Source organism: Poeciliopsis prolifica, unplaced genomic scaffold (assembly GCF_027474105.1).
Source record: "Poeciliopsis prolifica strain line A6 unplaced genomic scaffold, Auburn_PproV2 SCAFFOLD033, whole genome shotgun sequence".
Classification (NCBI taxonomy): domain Eukaryota; kingdom Metazoa; phylum Chordata; class Actinopteri; order Cyprinodontiformes; family Poeciliidae; genus Poeciliopsis; species Poeciliopsis prolifica.
The window spans coordinates 3,259,382-3,278,923 of record NW_026562408.1 but is presented as its reverse complement, the minus strand read 5'-3'; the positions used below and the strand labels follow the sequence as shown (position 1 = coordinate 3,278,923).

Genomic DNA, 19,542 nt, shown 5'->3' with positions numbered 1-19,542 from the left:
TTATTTTAAAGGTAATGTTTTCTGGAATGCTTTTGCTTGTATCTTTTATCTCCCCATGGCCAATATTCTAACCTTTTTGCTCAATTTTCTTTAATTTACTTTTTTCTTTTCCAAATCCAATGATTTATATTTCTTTTTTTTATAATTTTACAAGCACCCCATTCCTTTGTCTTTATTGGCAAAAGCAAACATGCTAGTAAATTATAAATCCATTTATACAAATAAAATACATGAAGAAAATACACACACATCCCGCAAATATAAACAGTAACAAATCCAAAACTATTATCCAATAAACATTTTACATTTTGTACACTATTGGGTGATAGTAGCATTACAGAAGGTTGTACAAAAACTGGGAGATGCTCAGAATCAAAAGAGAGAAGAAAAAAAAAATGCAAAAACACAACACTTAAACCTCTTTGTGGCAAAGTGAAATGTAAAGATCTAAAATGAAACACATCAGGTTCTTATCAAACTTCACTGAGAATGAAATGTGTTTAAAAGTGTTCTATAACCTCCTAAATTGTGCCTCTGTTGTGGAGCTAATGTATTTACAAGTAGGCAAAGTTATGCCTGCTAATGAGTTAATCTCACCTTTAGCTTGGCTTCATTCTGGATATGCTCAACCGAGTTGAGTTCTGATTATCGAAATGTAAACAATTGTCTGCTGAAGGGGCATTTAAAGTCATCTTGCTTTTATTTGAGCAAACTGAGCTCATCCCATCCAGATGACTTTGGAACACAGTATGTTATAAAAAGGCAAAAACAGGAAGCAGAATCTTCAGTTGTCAAACTTTCACACCTAAGCTTGGCATCTCACGATGTGAGACAGCGCTGCAATCATGCAAATAAGTTAGGGTGTGCTGCGTGACTCAAGTGTCTTTCAAAAGTGTTTTTACAACTCAGAGCGGCTCTGAGAACTGGGTTAGAGCAAACTGTTCTACTTAAATGAGGAGTAAAAGGAAACAAAACAGGGTGGACTATTCAACACATAGGCAAAATTGTGCACTCATGTCTGACCTCTTCTACCTGATATACAATCCATTTATGAGAAAAAAAATGACGAAAAAAAATCCAAAGTTAACAGTAATTTCTCTTCAAAGCATTTACAAAATTTACAAAAGTAAATCACAAATCCTGTAAAAACTCAGCAATGAGCTGATAGTTTAAGGCAAAGAAATTACACATTTATATATATTTCTTTATAATAAAATCAAAATGTTCAGTACTACATTCAAACACCTGTCTATGGATGTCACATTTTGAAAATAGGTGATCCGACCAGGATTTTCCACTCTCTCCTAAACGCCTGTGTGGATGTGTTTTCACAGAGTGGCACTGGACCGAGCGAGAAAGAAAATCAAAGTGGGAAAAACTGGGGATATATGCTACAAATCTGTCAGTTGACACAGAAACAGTAATTTGTGAACACTGATCTGCTGCACCAGGATCCGTCAGTACCTGCGCACTCTCTCTTATGGTTCAACAGAACCTCGATGTGCTGGGCGTGCCAAATCGAAGATATGGAATCAAAAATACTTGAGATCTTTAACATTTTTCTGCGTAATTACTACCAAACAATTCCACTGAGAGTAAAGTGAAATTGAAACCATACCAGGTACAACACAGTGCATCGATGTGGTGAAAAAAAATAAACAGACCTCTCTCTGGAAGTAATAGAGTACTTTCTACTGGTGATGGAATGGCTGTCCCTGAACTGGGGGTGAGATTGTTTTGTTTTATCTTTTTTTTTCCTTACAAAAAACTGGTGAGAAAAAGCTTAAATACAGTATGTATAAAAATACCTATTCACAGTAGACACAAATGTTGTGCATTACTGATATTAGTCATCTGATAAGCACACTACAACATACATAGATTTTTCTATCTATAAGAGCAAAACATTTATCACTCTCAGCAAAAGTGAGATGTTGTTCATGTTTCATCGAGGGATCCAAAAACTAATGACCCTCTGAGCTTTTTTAATTGTTTATCACAAAGAAAAGATGTTTTCCTTTAATTCAAGTCTAAAATTAATGTAAATAAAAAAAAAAAACTGTTTCCTTGTATGCAGGGTAAAAATAATAAAAAGAACTGAATCCACTGGAGGGCATGCAGGGACACATTGGCCTCCTTATCGTCTCCAAGACCGGCTCTCATTCTCGTCATCTTCATCGTCGTCTTCCTCCTCCTCTTCGTCCTCCCTCCCCTCTTCGTTTCCTGGGAGATACGAGCTTGCTTCCTTCTGTTCAAGTTAAAACACACCAAGTAAACATCTCTATGCTGTTCTGGTTTTAACATATTTTAGAAATGTAGCATTTCACTTTGAGAGAAACTTTACACAAACTGTGAAGTTTCTCTCACGAGAACTTTACAGTTCTTTTGAGAACATTATGTTCCTTTGCTTTGTAAATAAAGCAAAGGAAAATTATAAAATGTCCTAAGGAAAGAACATAAGGAGGCATGGAAGAAAACAAAACAATTACAAAAAAGAAAAAAGAACACATGAAAGAAAGAAAAAAGTAAACCACTGACAAAGAAAATATGTGCAGGTAAAGGAGGAAGGACACATAAAAAGGATGGAATATGGACATTAAGGATTAAAAGGAGGGACAAAGGGGGCAGAAGGATGGAAGGAAGGACACAAATGAGAAGGAAATAGGGGAAGAAATTACAAAAAAATAAGAAAAAGAAAACATGACTGAAGGAGGGAAAGTAGCAAGGAAAGCTGTAAGAAAGTGAAAAAGAAGGAGTAAAGATGGAGGATAACAGGTCATAAGGAAGAAAGGAATGATTGAAACACAGAAGGATTAAAGGAAGGGTAGATATAACATTTAGAATATATGATAGAGAATAATTACAAATACAAATATTCTTTCCAAACTCATTCTCTTTTTTTCCAACACTTGGTCCTGTTAAAGTCTTGAACCAATTTCCGTTTCAGATAAAAATATATCCCTGGATCCTGCACATGGCTCTGTGAGAAGACCAACTGTATGCAGACTTAAGGAGATATAGTGACAGCTAAATTAATCCTAAAAAACAAACCTAACCTCGGAAAAAAAATATATATATATAAAAATACCCTTCTTAAAAAAAGAGCAAAACACGTTAAAGTGATATGGAAGGGAATCCACCCTTAAACAGCTAAAAGAAACCATAGTAGAAGGATTTCACCTGATTTAATGCAGATTTACTCAAGAGGCTGGAATGCTCTTAGCACAGAGAGGTTTCCCCTCTCTGGGAGCAGCAGTGAAAAATTCACAAGCACTAAAAACATCCAACTCCAACCTGTGAATTTAACTAAAACTTCAGAAAAGTTGACCAACTTTTCTGAAAAAATGTGTCAAAGCACAAAAGCTCAGCCTGAACTGAGTGTGTATGACGTGCCGTACCGCCTTCTCCTCGTCTTTAGTCTCTTCTGCCTCAGGTTCAGACATAACGGATGATGACTTGGGCTTGTACCAGGAAATCTGCAGAACGCGACCTTTGAACTTAGCTCCCTGATTTGCTGCCTAGAATACAAAATACACTGATTATTTTCAAAACATAAAAAGGACAAAAAATCTGGCCTTATTTGGAGCATGCAGCTTACATTCTCCGCTTCGCTTCGTGTCTTAAAGGTCATGATGACAGTGTTGGCATCTTGGTAACGCAGTTCTTCAATTTCCCCAAATTTCTGAACGACAGAGAAAAAGATTAGCACAATTCCTGCGGTTAGTTCTGTGAAATTATGTAATTACACACCACAAAATGAAGCATTAGCTCTTCCTTTTCCTCCTGCGTGACTCCTAAAATAGCGAGCGTTCTGGGCCTGTGGTCGACAACCATGCGGTTTACGACTCCACCGCGAGCCATCATCTCTCGGCTTCGGCTCCTGCCGCGGCCTGCGTGCATCACCCCGGGATCCGGCGCCATCTTCCCTCGGCCTCTGCCTCGGCCTGCTGGTGGGATGATAAGACCAAGTCGCTTTGCCTAAAGAAAATAAAGAGACTGTTTGCTTATTTCCTTCAAGGGACAAAGTAACTAAATTGGAAAAAAAGCATGATAGTTTTCAAAATTATACCATATAAGTATATTACTAAATGATTAAACAGAAGTATAACAATAGCATCAGCAGCATCAACAGTCAATACAATTAATTAAGTAATTTATTTATAAATACTGTTTGTTAACCAGTAGCATGATTATGTTTAACAATTATCTCTCATTATTTATTTTCATTTCTGAAGAGGATCTGAAGACCCCCAATGATCGATTTGTGACCCCTCTTTGGATCTTCAGTCCAACATTTGCAAACAATGTGTCAGAGAATATTCCTAAACAAACAGCATCATTAGGAGCACTAACAGCAGACAGATCAGGGATGAAATTGTAGAGAAGTTCAAACAAAATTTTCCACTAGAGACTTAAACATAGAGCCAGAGATACAATAGAAGGGGTCTGCTCAAAGAATGTTACTGTTAGAATGGCCTAGTTAAAGTTGTGAATTAAATCATATTAAAAATGTGTGGCTAAATAGCTCAAGGTCAGTCAGATTTGATTGCAAGTGTCTACACAAAGCAAAGCTAAATGAGAAGAAATTTCTATTTCTGTCCAAACCCGGTAGTAGGACGCAACACTTTATCGAAACCTATTTATTTTCGTTCCACTTCACAATTAAGCACTTATTTGACTTTGCCTGTCACAAAAAATTCAAATAAAATGCATTTAAGAAAAAGTTTAAGGGGTGTAAATACTTTTGGAAGGGCCTGTAAGCGTTCTGCTCTCTCACTTCACCATTAGTTGTCCCTCCTCCATTTTTAATATGACATCTCACTTCTTAACCACTCCACAACCTAACAGCCCGTCTCTTCTCTGTTTGTCCCTGCCATACTTCTGCCTTTAATTGTCATTCTGCAATTTTCCGACACAGACCAGCAGCTCAAACTTTAATGAGACGGGCCCACATCAGTGTAACGACTTGTGTCTGAATTGCCTTCGTTAGCGGCTTCTCCTCTGGGATTGCTTAAGTGGCTGCGGTTTAATGTGCAGAAAGAGGTTTGGGCTTGGATGGATGAGGCGGGATGGGGGGCAGAGGATATGCATTTTTAACAACCAGTTAATTAAGGACCGCTGGGATGAAGCAAGGAAGAGGGACATAAGGTGTAGCAAACTAAAGCTAAGTTGATGTTATGCTGATTGAGGGACAAAGTCCATTAGTGTCTATATTTACAGTACATTTAGATGTACACTCACTCTGGATGGTCAGGGAAAAGTGACCAAAGAGGACCCTGATAACACTAATAAGAATAAAAAGAAAACAATAATTTGTTGCAGTAAACACAAAGAATGTTCTGACTAGTTGGTTTTTGACAGCAGCACCAAACAGGTTTGATTCCAGCTTTTCAGACTCTTGGCATTTTTCACCCCACTTGTCTTAAACACTCTCTTGTTGTTTTATTGCTTATGCTTGTTTATTTTAATATACACACTAAATATACACTGGTTAAACGGACGGCGGAGTCCGGCGCTAACAGGCGCTTAAATTCCGTGACAAAGGAAAGGGTAAGAAAAAAAGGGGGAAAAAAAGGGAAAAAAACCCCTTGGTATGTTATTCTATGTTGCATGCCTTTGTGTTTTGTGTTTATGATGTAAAGCACTTTGAAATGCCTTGTAGCTGAAATGTGCTATACAAATAAAATTTGATTGATTGATTAAAATATACATGTTTTAGTGCAGCAATCAAAATTAATTAATGGGACTCATGAGTGTAAAACTGTTAAAATATTTGAAATATAGACCTTTTTTTAATAGTCAGGCGTTAGGGTAATTTTTTTAGCTTTATATTATGTTATACCATCATTCTCTCATCAAACTCCTATCCAGAGTGTTGCTTTGACTCATGCCAGCTCTTTTATTTATTTTGTGTTAAGATTTTGCTTTAAATGTTTACTTTTGTTGCATATTTATGCATGTGTGGAAAAGAAAAAAAAAGTAATCTTATCAGTAAACTTCCTCTCTGACATTCCTAAGAATCACATCCTCAAATTCAGCTTGTGGAAACAAAAATGTCTGATGTTTGTGTGTGTTTGTGGTCCCCGTTTGGGGAACCTTAATATATATGGGGCAACTCTCTCTGGTTGTATTAATGAATTTTAATTTGACTCCTTTAGGGTTGATTTATATAAGTACTTTCAGGACTTTGTTTAGAAAATGATGTCAGTGTAATTTTTGTACCTCCACCCGTAGCTCCACCAGTTTCCTCTTAAGGTCTGTTGTGTCTTCTCCAGAGCTAATTTTTTTATGAAAGTCTAATTCAGCATCGAGTAACTCCTTCTGGGCCTGATGAGAAAACCAAGACATATAAAAACACCCTGATTATATGTTTGTTTACTTAATAAAGTAAGTCAACAGAAGAAAAAGAAAAGAGATTTTAAGGATTACCAAAGTAGCACTACTTATTTAGTATATCTTAAAACTTATTTGTAAAATATTTGTACAGCACAGACATGTATTTCTAAACTTACATCAGTTTTAGTCTTAGGTTGGCTGTGGTTGGTTTTGCCACTTGAGACCTGAGAGGTGGGGTTCATTTCATTCTGCAGCTGGGTAATCTTCTCCGTTAGCTCCTTGAGGGTTTTCATAATGTTGGCCCGCTCCTCGGGCTTCATTGCTCGGTTTTTCTCCAAGCGGTTGATCAGAGCCTTAAGGAAAAGCAGTAAGAGGAAAATGAATTGAATGCAATCAAGAACACAAGGCAAGAGAAAACCTTAGAGCAAAGGTCATGTCAAAACCCAGTGAAGAGAAGACAAAAGAGGGTATGTTACTTTCTGACACTCGATCTGCGTCTTCAGCATCTCCTGTTTCTTTTTCCTCATGTCTTGTTGGAGTTTCATCGCCTCCTACAACAGAAAACAAGCCCTTAGTAAACTACAAGCTATCAGTGAAAAAATATTTCACAAACAAAATACTCGATCTTTTGCATGTATTCTGGAATATGCTAGCAAATAAAAAACATATATCCTACTTACTTGCTTCTTTTTAATAGCTTCCTGCACTTCTAGTGCTTTTCCAGTTTTCCCAAGACTCTTTGAGGACGATTTGGCAGCTGTGGGTGTGTAGGGGCCTTTCTGGGTGTTTGGTGCCACCTATGTGTCACAAGAAGAAGAGGAAAAAGAAATAGAACCATATAGGTCATCAGAAATACACATGGCTGTAAATCTTTGTTCACAGTAGAAGGCTTTGCCTGGAACCACCAGCTTGGAAGGCAATCCTGAAAAATGGCTCGTAAGGAGCTTAAAATAGTGCAGAACATGACATATTCTAAAAATATTAAAGACATCAAATCTTTTAATTTTACACCTTCCTTAACTTGATGATATGAAAACCTTCATGATGTCTGATGATGTCCATAGCATCACTGTGGTTCAGTACAGCCATATAAAGCTGCATCATTAGTTAAATGATATATCTTCACGCAAAAAAAACGTCAGCAAACATATTTTTGTATACTGATGAGAATAAAAGCGTACAATGAGAGCGTCAGAGTTCGGATTCATGCCGTCCGTCTTTGTTGCGATTGTGGTTCCAGGTGCTGCGTTCAGGTGATGCTTGGGTACCGTCTTGTTCAGCACGTAGGCACCTGGACTGTGTTGTTTAATCCCCTGCAGAAACATTACAAATGGCAATAAAAGAAAAAAAAAAATAGACAATTAAAAATTTTAAGAAATTTAAAGAGAAATCAACTGGCGACTTGAAATTGGATGACTATTAGCTTGAGTTTGCTGATGTTTTCTTGACTGACTGTTTGCAAACTCAAATCTGTCATTGTTTTCTGTGGACAGATATGAACTCTCTATCAGAGAAAGAACCATTTGCACACTTTGTTTAGTTGAAGACTCAGAAGTATTTAATGTGGTAGTTGTTTCTAAGATAAGAAGACTTACGGCATTTTCAGTATGAGTGTCATTGTTAAAAATAATGATACCGAGGCTTCAGCATTTGCACCACTCTGCCTTGCTGCAGCTTTTCTCAAAACAGCACTGTCAGAAAATCAATAGCATTTAAAAGCTTCACTTTGTAATGTTATGAAGCGTTTCATTGTTCTAGTCTGCAATGTTTTGCAAAATACGCCATGCATGTTGATGAATATGTGTGCAAACATATAAAGGTATTTCTGGGAAAAAAATTTTTTAATTCAGTTTAGTAAAGAACTTAGTTGTACTTTTGCTGCATAAGTGATGCTAAAAATCAAGTATATGATCATTTTTATGGTGATGCAATCATTAATTACATCACCAAATCAGCAGCAGGTTAAAATAACCACATCGTATGGATTTTTATTTGCCACTGCCACGAATTATGCTTCACTTGCTGAATTGCTTTGGCTTTATTTCGCCGCCAGGTGTCGCTGTTTTTAAACAGGCCTAAGAACAAAAGATGGACTCTTTTCCAGCACTGAAACATAAATGTCTTTTCAGACATCAAAAAAATTCAACCTCCGTCTGTTAGGGATCATCCTGGAAATATTGGTTGTCTTTTGGAAATCTCTGAACTAAGGTAGGAATCTTCACACACAAACCACTGTTTATGCACAACTTTTGCTGTATAAAAATATATTTTGTACACAAGGCTCTGTGTCTTTCCTTCTGAGATGAAAGTGTTTTTGATTTTTTATTGTTAGCTCTTTAAGCTAACCTTATGCATGTTGCTGTGCGACAAGCCTTGGCCTGGCACCGACCCGGGCCCCTGGTTCCCTGAGGTGGGCTCTTGACCAGCGGTGTTGGTGCTGGGCTCCCGGTGCCAGTACACACGGATGAAGCGGTTGTTGAGGACGGCCTCGATGCTGGATATGGCGCGTCTGGCCTCTTCGTTCTTTGTGTACTGAATCAGAGCGGCCTCTGGATCACCGCCAAACACAACCTAGGTAGAGAGTGAAAGTGAACTGGTCAGCACAACATAAAGTTCTCTATTGCTTTAATCTGTATCACTTTTCATCTGCTTTATTGCATCCAATAAATACCGCACCTGTATATTGACGATGGTTCCAAACTTGCTGAAATGCTCATTGAGCTTGGTGATATTATTCAGCTCCCGTGGGATCTTGCGCACCTCCAGCTTTGTGTTCACATAGTGGTTTCTCTTTGGAAAAATATTCTTATCCTGACCAGCAAAATTTGGCCTAAAACAACAGAAAAATGACAACAAAAACAGTGATGTTAATCTTCGAAATAACTTAGTTTTGATCATGTAAAATAAGAGCTGACTTTTGGGTCCAAAAGAACAAATAAACCTAAAGAAAATTCAAAATGATAAGAAAAACTCATTGTCGACAGATTGTATGTTTTAGTTTTCCTTCTTTTCTGTTCCAAATTCATTAATTTCACAAAAATGTGTTTTATATTTAACAGTAAAGTTAAATATAAAATTAAGTTTATGTAATCTTGATTACAGATTACTGTAGTCAAGATTACAGTTTATGCTCTATAATAAGTTGTAATAAATATCAAAGTACAGCATCTGTAATTGAACACTAGAAGTATACTCAGGTGGAAAAAAAATGGATATCCAATGAGAGCATGTTTTTTTTCTAACATATTTTATATCCATATGACCCAATAAAATATTAAAAAAGTAAAAACAACAATAACTAACAATTCAAACTAATCGAAAAACCTTTTTAAAATGTTTGCACTATGCTTTATATTCTACAAACACCATGACTAAATCGTCCGAGGTCTTCATAAGGGAAGATGTAGCAGCTTTGTGTCTGGTAAATAATTTTAAGAATCTTAAAAAATCTTTTTTTTTTTTTTTAAATAAACCTTACCTAAGTAGGAGAAATGTAGCTTCTGTGTTTATCTTATTCTGTCATTCTACATTTTCTTTATGTTTATGTGAATCTTTTGACTCCTTACTTCTCCATCCAGGGTTTCTTAGCTGCTGAACCATCGGCTATACTGCCTCCCATCATCCTCTTCCTGCTGTCCTGCTCAGCGTTGAAGCGAGACACATTATTTCCAGGAGAGTTGGATGCAGTTGCTGGCTCTGTTTGGATCACTATGTTGGCCGCTTGAAGAGGAAATAGAAAGACAAGAAATGCTTTTTAGTTAAAAATGAGAAATCAAAAGATGAAATGCATTGACTGCATTTCATATTTACTGTGTTAGAGACACAGTAATAATATTTTTGGATTTATGAGGACGATGTGGAATAAAGCTAATTTTCTGAAGACTGGGTCATTTAGCAAGACCACAATTGTTACCTCTGGATCCTTGTCCTTCGCTGGAGGTGAGGCCAATGAGGTTAGAGCGTTGGGTCTGGACTCGGGGAATAAACTGGCGATAAGAATTACGACCCGCAGCCGTCAGTCCTGGAGATTCTGGGTTGTAGCCTTCCGGATCATAGTTATCTAAAAAGAGATAACCATTAATTTACAAACTGGAAGTAATGAAGATTAAAATATTTTATTTATTAAAATCTAAAGTAAAGCTGGAGCTTCCATATATGCCCAAGTTTTTAAAAAACACCTGCATATAAAATAAAATAAAATAATTTAAAACAAAATGCTAATGATTATTAGTGTGAGCTGCAGCTTAATGTGGTAGAAGTAAAACAAGAGATTAGAAAGCAAATAAGTTCAACTGGAACAGAAAAATATATGTTGTACAACTATCAGTAATCTGAAGCTGCAAACTGTCACATTAGAAATAAACACCACCACCATATGGCCAGGAAGGGATACTGCAAAACTCAAAGAACATGCAAAGAAGCTCATCCAACACATAATAAAACAAATAACCAAAATCTCCATAGTATGTAAAACATGCTTTAGTCAGCAGAAAAATTTACTGTCTGAACAGAAAAGTCAACATAAAGAAAAAGAAGAAAAATAAAGAACGGAAACTGAAACAAAAAGCCACACAGTCCCAATCTGAATAGGAAAAGCATTTCTGCTTACATTCAGACTGGACATATTGGGGCCGCAGAGACACAGATGAGGACGAGGAAGGAGGTTGAGGAGGAGCAGGAGGAGGAGGAGGAAGAGTAGGTGGGAGCCCCACTCCTGGTGGTCCAATGGGGGGAGAAGAAGTGATTGCAGATTGATGGTTGGGGGTATCGATCCCACTGGTAGCTATCAGTGGGGGTCCTGGAGGAGACAAAGGTCCAATCCAATGTCTCAGATGTATCGTATGAACAGCAGTGTATGAGATTGTTTTCTACACTGAAAAATGTATTCACTCTATACAAAAACCAAGAAATATGGGCAATAGTTTTTACATAAAATTTACACAGACAAATGGAAAAACATCTATAGAAATAAGAGGTATAATCTCTTTAAAGTTTTAAAAGATTCCTAAATATTTGGGCCAAAACCTAAAGAGTAGAAGATCCATGAAGAGCCATGAAAAGTAGCAACCACAACCAATAAGTGAGAGCATAGAACTGACCTAAAAATCTACCAGAACTCAGAAAAGGCACTTTTTCCATTTCAAGAAAATGTACAAGTAAAGTCTAAAAGATTTTTGTTCACATCTTGGCTGCAACATTCATCTGAGGAGATACCATGATTTACAAACACTGGACTGAAAATTGACTCATGCAAAGCAGATAAAGTCTCTCCATATGTGAAATTTGCAGTCAGTTTAGGGATGTTTGGAAAAGATGCAGAATGGCAGTGTTGTCCTTTTGGTTTAGTGACAATGATTTTTATTTAAACATTGAAGAAAATGCAACTGGAAGGACAGAAGAAATGATTCAGAAATGTAAAGAAGGATGAAAAGAAGGACACAAGGGAAGAGGGACAGAAGTGGGAATAGAAATGAAGGAAGAATGGATGATAAGAGGAAACAGGAAAAGACAGATTGTTAATGCAATGATGGAAACAAGAAAGGGAGGCAAAAAGAAAGCAAGAACACAAGGCAGGAAAGGCCCAAAGAAAGAAAGGACACAAATACTCAAGGAAAATTGAAGGAAATAAAGAAGCAAAGACAACAAAGGAGATAAGAAGTGGAGAGAAATACAGAGAATAAAGAATAGAACAACTTAAAATAGAAATAAGGGGAAAAAGAAGCAGGAAAGAGTAGAAAAAAATAATATAATGAACAAATAAATTAAGATAACAGAAATAAAACGACAAAAAGAATGAACGACAAAAGGAGGAACACAAAATTTGGCCAAAGGGACAGGGAACAAAACCCTAACAGGTTTTTTTAATATAATAAATATCCTGATCTTGAAATTACTAAAACCAAATTCCAGACATTTCCAGACTCTTCCAAACTGAGTAGAAATCCTGGAATAATAACGTAGATCAAGTGACTGAATACATCTGAGACAATTAGGAAACATTCACGGAGCTTTTCATAGTGGATCCCCAGCTGACAGCACACACTGACATGTGACTAAAATTTATTTGCATGTGAAGACGCTAACTGCACTGGCTTCCGGTGGAGGATTGTTAGGCTCATCTAATTACTACAACTAAATTCTGATGAGCCAGGATGATTATTTATACCAGGGTAGAGAGAGCAATTGTAGATGGGCTAACCACACAGAAACTGTTTTTAAGAAGACACATGATAAAAAAAATAAAATAAATGTCAAAGAAAGAGACAAGAAGAAATAAAGATACAAAATAAGTGTCACTAAAACTCACCTGTCATTGGGAAGACACCTGGTGGTGGTGGCTGGGCATAATGGGGCATTGCTGGCATCCTGAGTGAGGGGGGTGGCTCAGTGATGGGGGGCATGGGCAAGCCAGCAGGAGGCATGACGGGAGGAGGCGGAAAAGGAATCATTTTGGGCAAGGTGACGTCATCGACAATGAGAGGGTCGCTGCCGTGGTCGAAGGGACACAGGTCACCAAGGACGCAGAATCCTTTCTCTGTTTGAGCAAAAAAGACACAAAAACATAAGTCAATCCCAACAGGTTCCATTGCAAATTTAAAATCCACCACAAGAGTATCAACACTGATCAAGGTGACTAAATAAAAAGCAAATGTTGAGGACAAAAGGTATGTTGACACATCCAGTGTGAGTTTACCCCACAGCCTCATTAAAGCAGCAGGTCTCCTGTGGCTGTTTGAGCACTGTGACAGCAGAGAGCTGCAGGGACAGAGGTTTTAAGTTTAAACTCTCCTGTGTGTGTGCAGAGAAGGCCTAGCGCTGTGCTACCTCCCACTGGGGACAAAGGACAGAGAGCTAAACAGTGGTCATTAGTAAAGAGACTCAACAAGGGCCTGAACCCTTGAGGGAAAGAGAAACGCCAGCTTTATACTAACCAAATACAGCTAAACTTTTCTAAGTAAGACCTTCAATGCCCTCCCCCCCCCCTTTTTTTTTTTACAAAAACATAAACTCAGCTCCTACCATCATAGTCCCTGCAGCGCTGCTTGAGTGGAGTATTCTTGCTGCCGAAGGGCTTTCCGACACCATCTTGCCGCTGAGCGATGTAGTAGCTGGACCAGCTGTCTGTAGTGCTGTCGGGCAGGTGAGCCGGCGTCACGACAGGAACCCCTCCAACTCCTGAGATCGCAGCAGACGAGGTAGCAGAGGAGAAGGGATGCGGAGGGGTGGGAAGGGGCAGTAGAGGCGGTGGATGCTGCTGCTGCTGGGGGCCAGATGCTTGCGAAGCGTTGTATCCATCATTGTCCTTTCTTTCCACATCAAACTTTGACTTGAAATCTGTTAAAAACAAGAAGAAACATTTGAAAAATGTATCGATAAAACTAATGTAAGACTGAAGGGTTTAAAGATCCATTTTGAAAACAGCAACTTCTTGCAATACACAAGCTGAACCTTGTGGATGATTTAGCCAATTCCAACCCATGTTGTTGAATCCCCAATGATGTGACTGCAAAGCTGTCCACATTGTCCTATTAAGTCTCGACAGCGCAACTAAAAACAATACAATCCGCTACATTCGACCTTCTCGAAACAGTCCAAACCAGCTCAGCTCCACACTGCTCCTGGCAGCTTTTCTACTGCACAGTTAAAGAGCTGCTCCACACCTGGGTCTGGTCCCCTGTGACTTTATCTCGGCTTGTGTGGGAACACTTGCTCTGTTCCTCTCTCACCTCTGCCTCCTCTGTGCTCCCGGTCCCTGCTCTTCCCTCGGCTGCCGCTCCTGCTCCGACTGCGGCTGTAGCTCCTCCCCCGGGGGCTGCCTCTGCGCCGCTCATGACGCTCTCGCTCGCGGTGGGCATCGCCGGCTTTGCTGTGCCGCTCGAAGTCTCTGCGTTTGCGCTCATCTCGCCTCCTGTCTTCGCGGCTCCTGCAGGGTTTATTAGAGGAAACACGTTTGAATGACTTATCTGCGCCGTAACTGCTTTGGATGAAACCATGAGCCAAGCAATTTTCCAACAAGAAAGACTTTTGATAAAGGTCTTAATATCTTTATCAAAAGGGCATTTCGATAAATTACAATGTCATCCTTCCATCCAAGATCAATCTGTTCTGGGTCTTAATCCAGTTGGCATGTATCTCAAGCAGTTAAAAAGTTGTTTCAATTTAGTATTCATTTCTGAAAACTTTATTTATTGTGATTACAGCTAATGAAAACTTGTGTGTGTGTATATATATATATATACACACATGTATATATATATATACACATATGTATGTATATGTATATACATACATATACATACATATATGTATATATATATATATATATACATACATATGTATATATATATATATATACATACATATATTTATATATATACATACACACACACATATATATATATATATATATATATATATATATATATATATATATATATATATATATATATATTATATATATATATATATATATATATATATATATATATATATATATATATATATATATGTCAATAGGGATTTCTTCTACAGAAATGTGTTATTTATGCCTGTCGCAAAGGGAGTTAAAGGTGGCGACTAGGCTTTTATGTCAAAGACACTGCCGATGTTTTGCAGATGTTAAGTATAATCACACACCTCTCTATATTCATGAGAGTAGCCATAGAAATATAACAACATATGAAGAATACAGTTGAAGCCACAGCCTTGCCTGGATTCGTTGAAGTCAACGCGGTTTCTCAGGGGACTTCTCCTGCGTCTGTTTTCTCTCTCTTCCTCTGGAGTTTCAGCCTTCAGGGAAACAATAATTAGGTTACACAGGAAGAGATTTAAAAAAATATAAATAAAAAAAAATCAACATTTCAAATATAAATTTGTTTTGATGTAAATATTAAAAAGATAAGGTAGCTCTTCTCTTTAAGAAACTTTATACTAATTTTTTTAATGTGTCCTTGTCCACTGTTCTTACCTCAACAACATCAGCCTTGAGAGTCGCTGGTTTCACCTCCTCTTTTGGACCCTCCTTGGCAGCAGGGTTACCCAGGTAGCTCTTTGTTGTCAACGACTCAAAAAGTTTATCTACAAATCCTATGGTTTCTAGAAAAGCAAAACAAAAGCAATGAAATTTTTTTTATTTTGTTAGATGTGTGGCCAGTTATATAGTTGGACTGGATAATACTCTGCATTGATGATATGTCTATTGTCTAGAAACCAATCATTTTATTATTTCTATGTTTATCCCAGTATAGCACAGTATAATCAATTATAATGTCATACAGTACAAAAACAATGTGAATATGTAAATAAATGTAATACAACTAATACAAAAAATGCTAGATAATACAAAAACATGTTTTTCAGCCACTGGAGAAGCAATTGGTGAATATCTATAATGTTATATGATATAAACAAACTCAAAGACATTATTTTCGTTTTCACCATTTGCGATGCAGTAAATAATCTTATATGCTCTCTAAGAAGAAAACTAGTAGCTTCAATCAGCAAACTTCAGCATTCTTTCTGAAAATAATAGTGTTTGGATCACAAGTCATTGTTACATGTCAAAAATAAAATAAAATAAAATCAAACGTTTACAGTTTCCCTCTTAAGGTCATAGAGGAGATAATCTAACGTACAGCTTGGAAACATTATGGTTTATTTACATGATGCCATTTGAAACATGCAAATTTCTCACTCTCTGTACAGCTAGGTTTGACTATCCATCACTGACGTAAATTACTTTTATCATTTCTTACAAGGCTTACAACAAATCACTCTGGAAATAATCTGAAACAATGCTGTCTCATTTAACCTTTTGAGATAGCCAGAACTTTATCAAATACTAATTTTGCATAAAGTGGGTAAATATATTTGAGGTTTTTTTGTATGTAAATCGCTTAATATGTCTTTCTGAATGAACCAATTTATCAAAAACTCTCTCAAGCAATATGTTACAATTATTATTTTTTAAATAACCTATACTTTCAAAGTGATCCAAATATATCTAGCCATGTGATGGACCAGCAAAATTTCCCTTTGATTGGAAGGTCAAATAAGAAAAACTCTTATTTCTCTGCCTGCCAAGTGCATCAAGATATGAGAACTTTCACTTCTTTAGTCCATAAATGCAACAACAAATTGGAGATTCTATTATGTTATTTTAGCGTTAAGTATATTTTGTGTTTTATAAAAAACTAATACCTCTGAAAAGGGACCATATCATTCTTTAATAATCAACATTTAATGACTGAATTAATATACGTTTCTAACCATTCTTTAAACTATAACTTCCCTACTTGAGTCCCATCATAACAGAGCAGGGGACAACAAGGGGTGAAAGACTAAACTAACTGTTTTTAGTTTTTTCCTTTTTCCATTTCAGCTAACTGAGAAAGCAACACACATTTTTAAAACAGAAAAAGGATGTCTTTCTGCATCCAATCAGCTTAAAAGAAGCTTTAAATACAAACTTCTTACCCTTTTGTAGGAAAACATCAAGCTGGTCAGCACAAAGTGCTTTCAGCTCCTTCTCTGGTTTGTCTTTCTTCACAAGAGCCACTACGTAGTTGGCCAATGCAGCAGGATCAGCATCACATCTGCAAGTGAGAAAGGATGGAATATTTATTCAAAAAGTCTAAAATCATGTTTCAATTGAGCCACGTAGCTTAGGCAATTTCTTCGTAAAGTTAATAGATTAGCCAGTTATTAATGGTTTAAGTCATGTTGATTTTAACAAGTTGCAGAAATATATAAAGATAAGAAGCTGTGAAAATTTTCAACTTTAAACTAAGGAATCTGACAACTTGAGATGGGTTGTCTCCATAATCACCTCTGAGAAAACATAACTGTACCAGTCACCTGTTTGGTAATGCACAGCCAGACAGGTGAATCATTTACCAATATGCACAGCCATTTGTATCCATACTTTTAGACTGTATTATTGCTTGAAATACAGCTTGCTACAATAGCATTAGCCAGACATTTAAGACAGAGGAAGACTGGAGATCATTAGATGCAAATATAAAACTTAATTAACCACAGCAGCAGAATGCCTACGTGCCGTTTCCATTGTTTTTTCCTGGAGTGAGGGTTAAGGGGTTAACAAGATTACACTTTAAAACAGTTTAAAGAAAGGGTCCAAAATATGCTCCTTCTACACAACAAGTACAAACAGACCCAAAGCATCTTGACTCATAGCTGTTTACAACAGTTTAAACTTTCCAAACACACACAAAAACTGCTACCCAACAAACTAAACAAATATTTAAGAACTATCAGTTTTTCTCAATCCCCAAAGCATCAAACCAAAACCAACTTGATGTTTATCTTTCTGTTATCCTTTCAGGTAAAAAATATAAACTACTTTTTAAAGAAACAATTACATCTTTGTTTATTTTCAGATCATTTTTGACATCCAAATTGTTAAGCATAACATATTTTAGAGTCACATATTAGTCACCCATTAATCTAAATTAATGGTTGATTAATTTACATTAATTATCCATTGTTCCTTTCTTTAACAATTCAGAATACAGGAACTGAAAGCATATGGAATGTCCTCCCTCCTATTTAAATGTTGTTTTTGTTTTTTTATATATACATACGATGCTCCTTTAAAAAGGTATTTATCTGTATGGTGTACCGCTCCAGCAAAGTTTTCAAGTCAAATGTGAGAACACTTCATGGAATTAACAAAAATTAAAGACAAATGTGGAAACAATTTATGAAGTGGACTAGGACTGTGAGCTCTGAATTTCATTTTCAAAAGATTTCAGCTTAAGTCACAAATTTGATCACAATTTTAATGATTGCAATATTACAAATAAAAAAGAACTGCTTTGAAACAACATGTATGAGGGTGTTCAACATCAGTTATTCATACTTTCAAACTTTTTATGCCAGTGATGTATTTGGGCAGTTGGATGAACTTTTACTCTCTTTTGAGACCACATCTGATCAAGATGTTAGGGATCAAGATGCTAAAGCTCAAGAACAGAGGTGCAAATATTGTGGGAATGGAAAAAACCGAGTTAGTTTGTTTACTAGTATTTGCAGCTGATTAGCTCCGATGTCTCTTGTGATGTCATTGACTCAAGTAAACACAAACCAGAAGTAGTTGCTTTCTTCAATGCACATTTTAGAAACAATTATGTTGTGAAATGCATATGTAAAAATTCATACTTCGTTAAACAAATGGATTTTTTTTTCGTAAGTGAACGTTTGCAGCAGAAAGCAACACAGATCAATGGACAGTATTTTTAAAGACTGAAAAAAAGACCCTACTTAATCACAAAACTCAATGCAAACAACTTGCAAACATTCGGCACGCCACAGAACTATGATCAATCTACAAGTGGATTCATTTAATATCCATCACCACTGATTCTTCCAGACAATTATTCAAAATTTTAGAAACGTCAGTTTCCATAGAGACATAAAAAAAAACATAAAACCGTAGCAATGGCGACTAAAGTGGCCAACAAGATTCATTTCGTTTCTAAAAACCCTTAAAAACGTCTGCGTATATACAATTACGTGTACCACTCGAGTGTGTAACTATGGTAACTCAAAAAGTCAAGTTACTAGCTTAAAGCGGACTGCAGCTACGTACATCGAGCTTGTACTGCAGCCACAAGTAGAAACATAACCACAAGTTATATGTCTTGCATTGGAGCTTAGTAATATCCTAGAGTCGTGATAAAGTCACAGCTTGTGCTCCAAATCTAACACCAAATTATTACAAAATCGGAGTGGAAAACATATACAACTACCCCAAATGAGGCACGTTAAACGTGGATTTCCTGAGCTAAGTGAGCAAGGATTATAGCTGGTCTCTTCCTTCAAAGGCCCTGATTATAGCACGGCTCCAATGATGCTTTGGTCAGGCTCGCCAGCTAACGTAGCATGCGAGCTAAATGTCATTTCAATTCAATACTCACATCGGCTCCAGGAGTTTTGCCAGCCACGTCTTGAAGGCTTCCACATTTTCTATGATCATTGTGAAAAAGACTTTAATACTGCCTATAAATAGAAAATGTGCTTCGTCAACCCTACTTTCATCGTCTATACATTTATAAGCTTTTAGGCCTTCTGTCTTCTCTACTGGCAGGTCGCACGCACTGTTTTACGGCATGGCAACACGAGTCGGATTGTCGTAACGTAGGCCTGACGAGGGACGTTGTAATATTTAATATTAAAGCGTCGATT

General features: G+C 36.9%; 1 protein-coding gene across 2 annotated transcripts; it reads right to left on the bottom strand.

Annotated features, from left to right (window-relative positions):
- On the bottom strand, window positions 1-19,458 carry rbm27 (RNA binding motif protein 27). Of its 2 annotated transcripts, XM_055051531.1 has the most exons (21): window positions 19,275-19,458; window positions 16,813-16,931; window positions 15,305-15,432; window positions 15,047-15,126; window positions 14,064-14,260; window positions 13,357-13,671; window positions 12,644-12,871; window positions 10,946-11,134; window positions 10,250-10,396; window positions 9,903-10,056; window positions 9,013-9,166; window positions 8,683-8,907; window positions 7,518-7,649; window positions 7,017-7,133; window positions 6,813-6,887; window positions 6,513-6,689; window positions 6,223-6,327; window positions 3,751-3,978; window positions 3,599-3,682; window positions 3,399-3,518; window positions 1-2,248 (listed from the first exon to the last, which is right to left on the bottom strand). In XM_055051531.1, the coding sequence occupies exons 1-21, from the start codon at window positions 19,331-19,333 to the stop codon at window positions 2,138-2,140; spliced, it is 3,144 nt and encodes a 1,047-aa protein (XP_054907506.1). In that variant the 5' UTR covers window positions 19,334-19,458; the 3' UTR covers window positions 1-2,137. The 2 variants fall into 2 exon arrangements, with proteins under 2 accessions (XP_054907506.1, XP_054907505.1); XM_055051530.1 differs by lacking the exon at window positions 10,946-11,134 and having other exon boundaries at window positions 19,275-19,442.
- Between the last annotated feature and the right edge of the window lie 84 nt (window positions 19,459-19,542).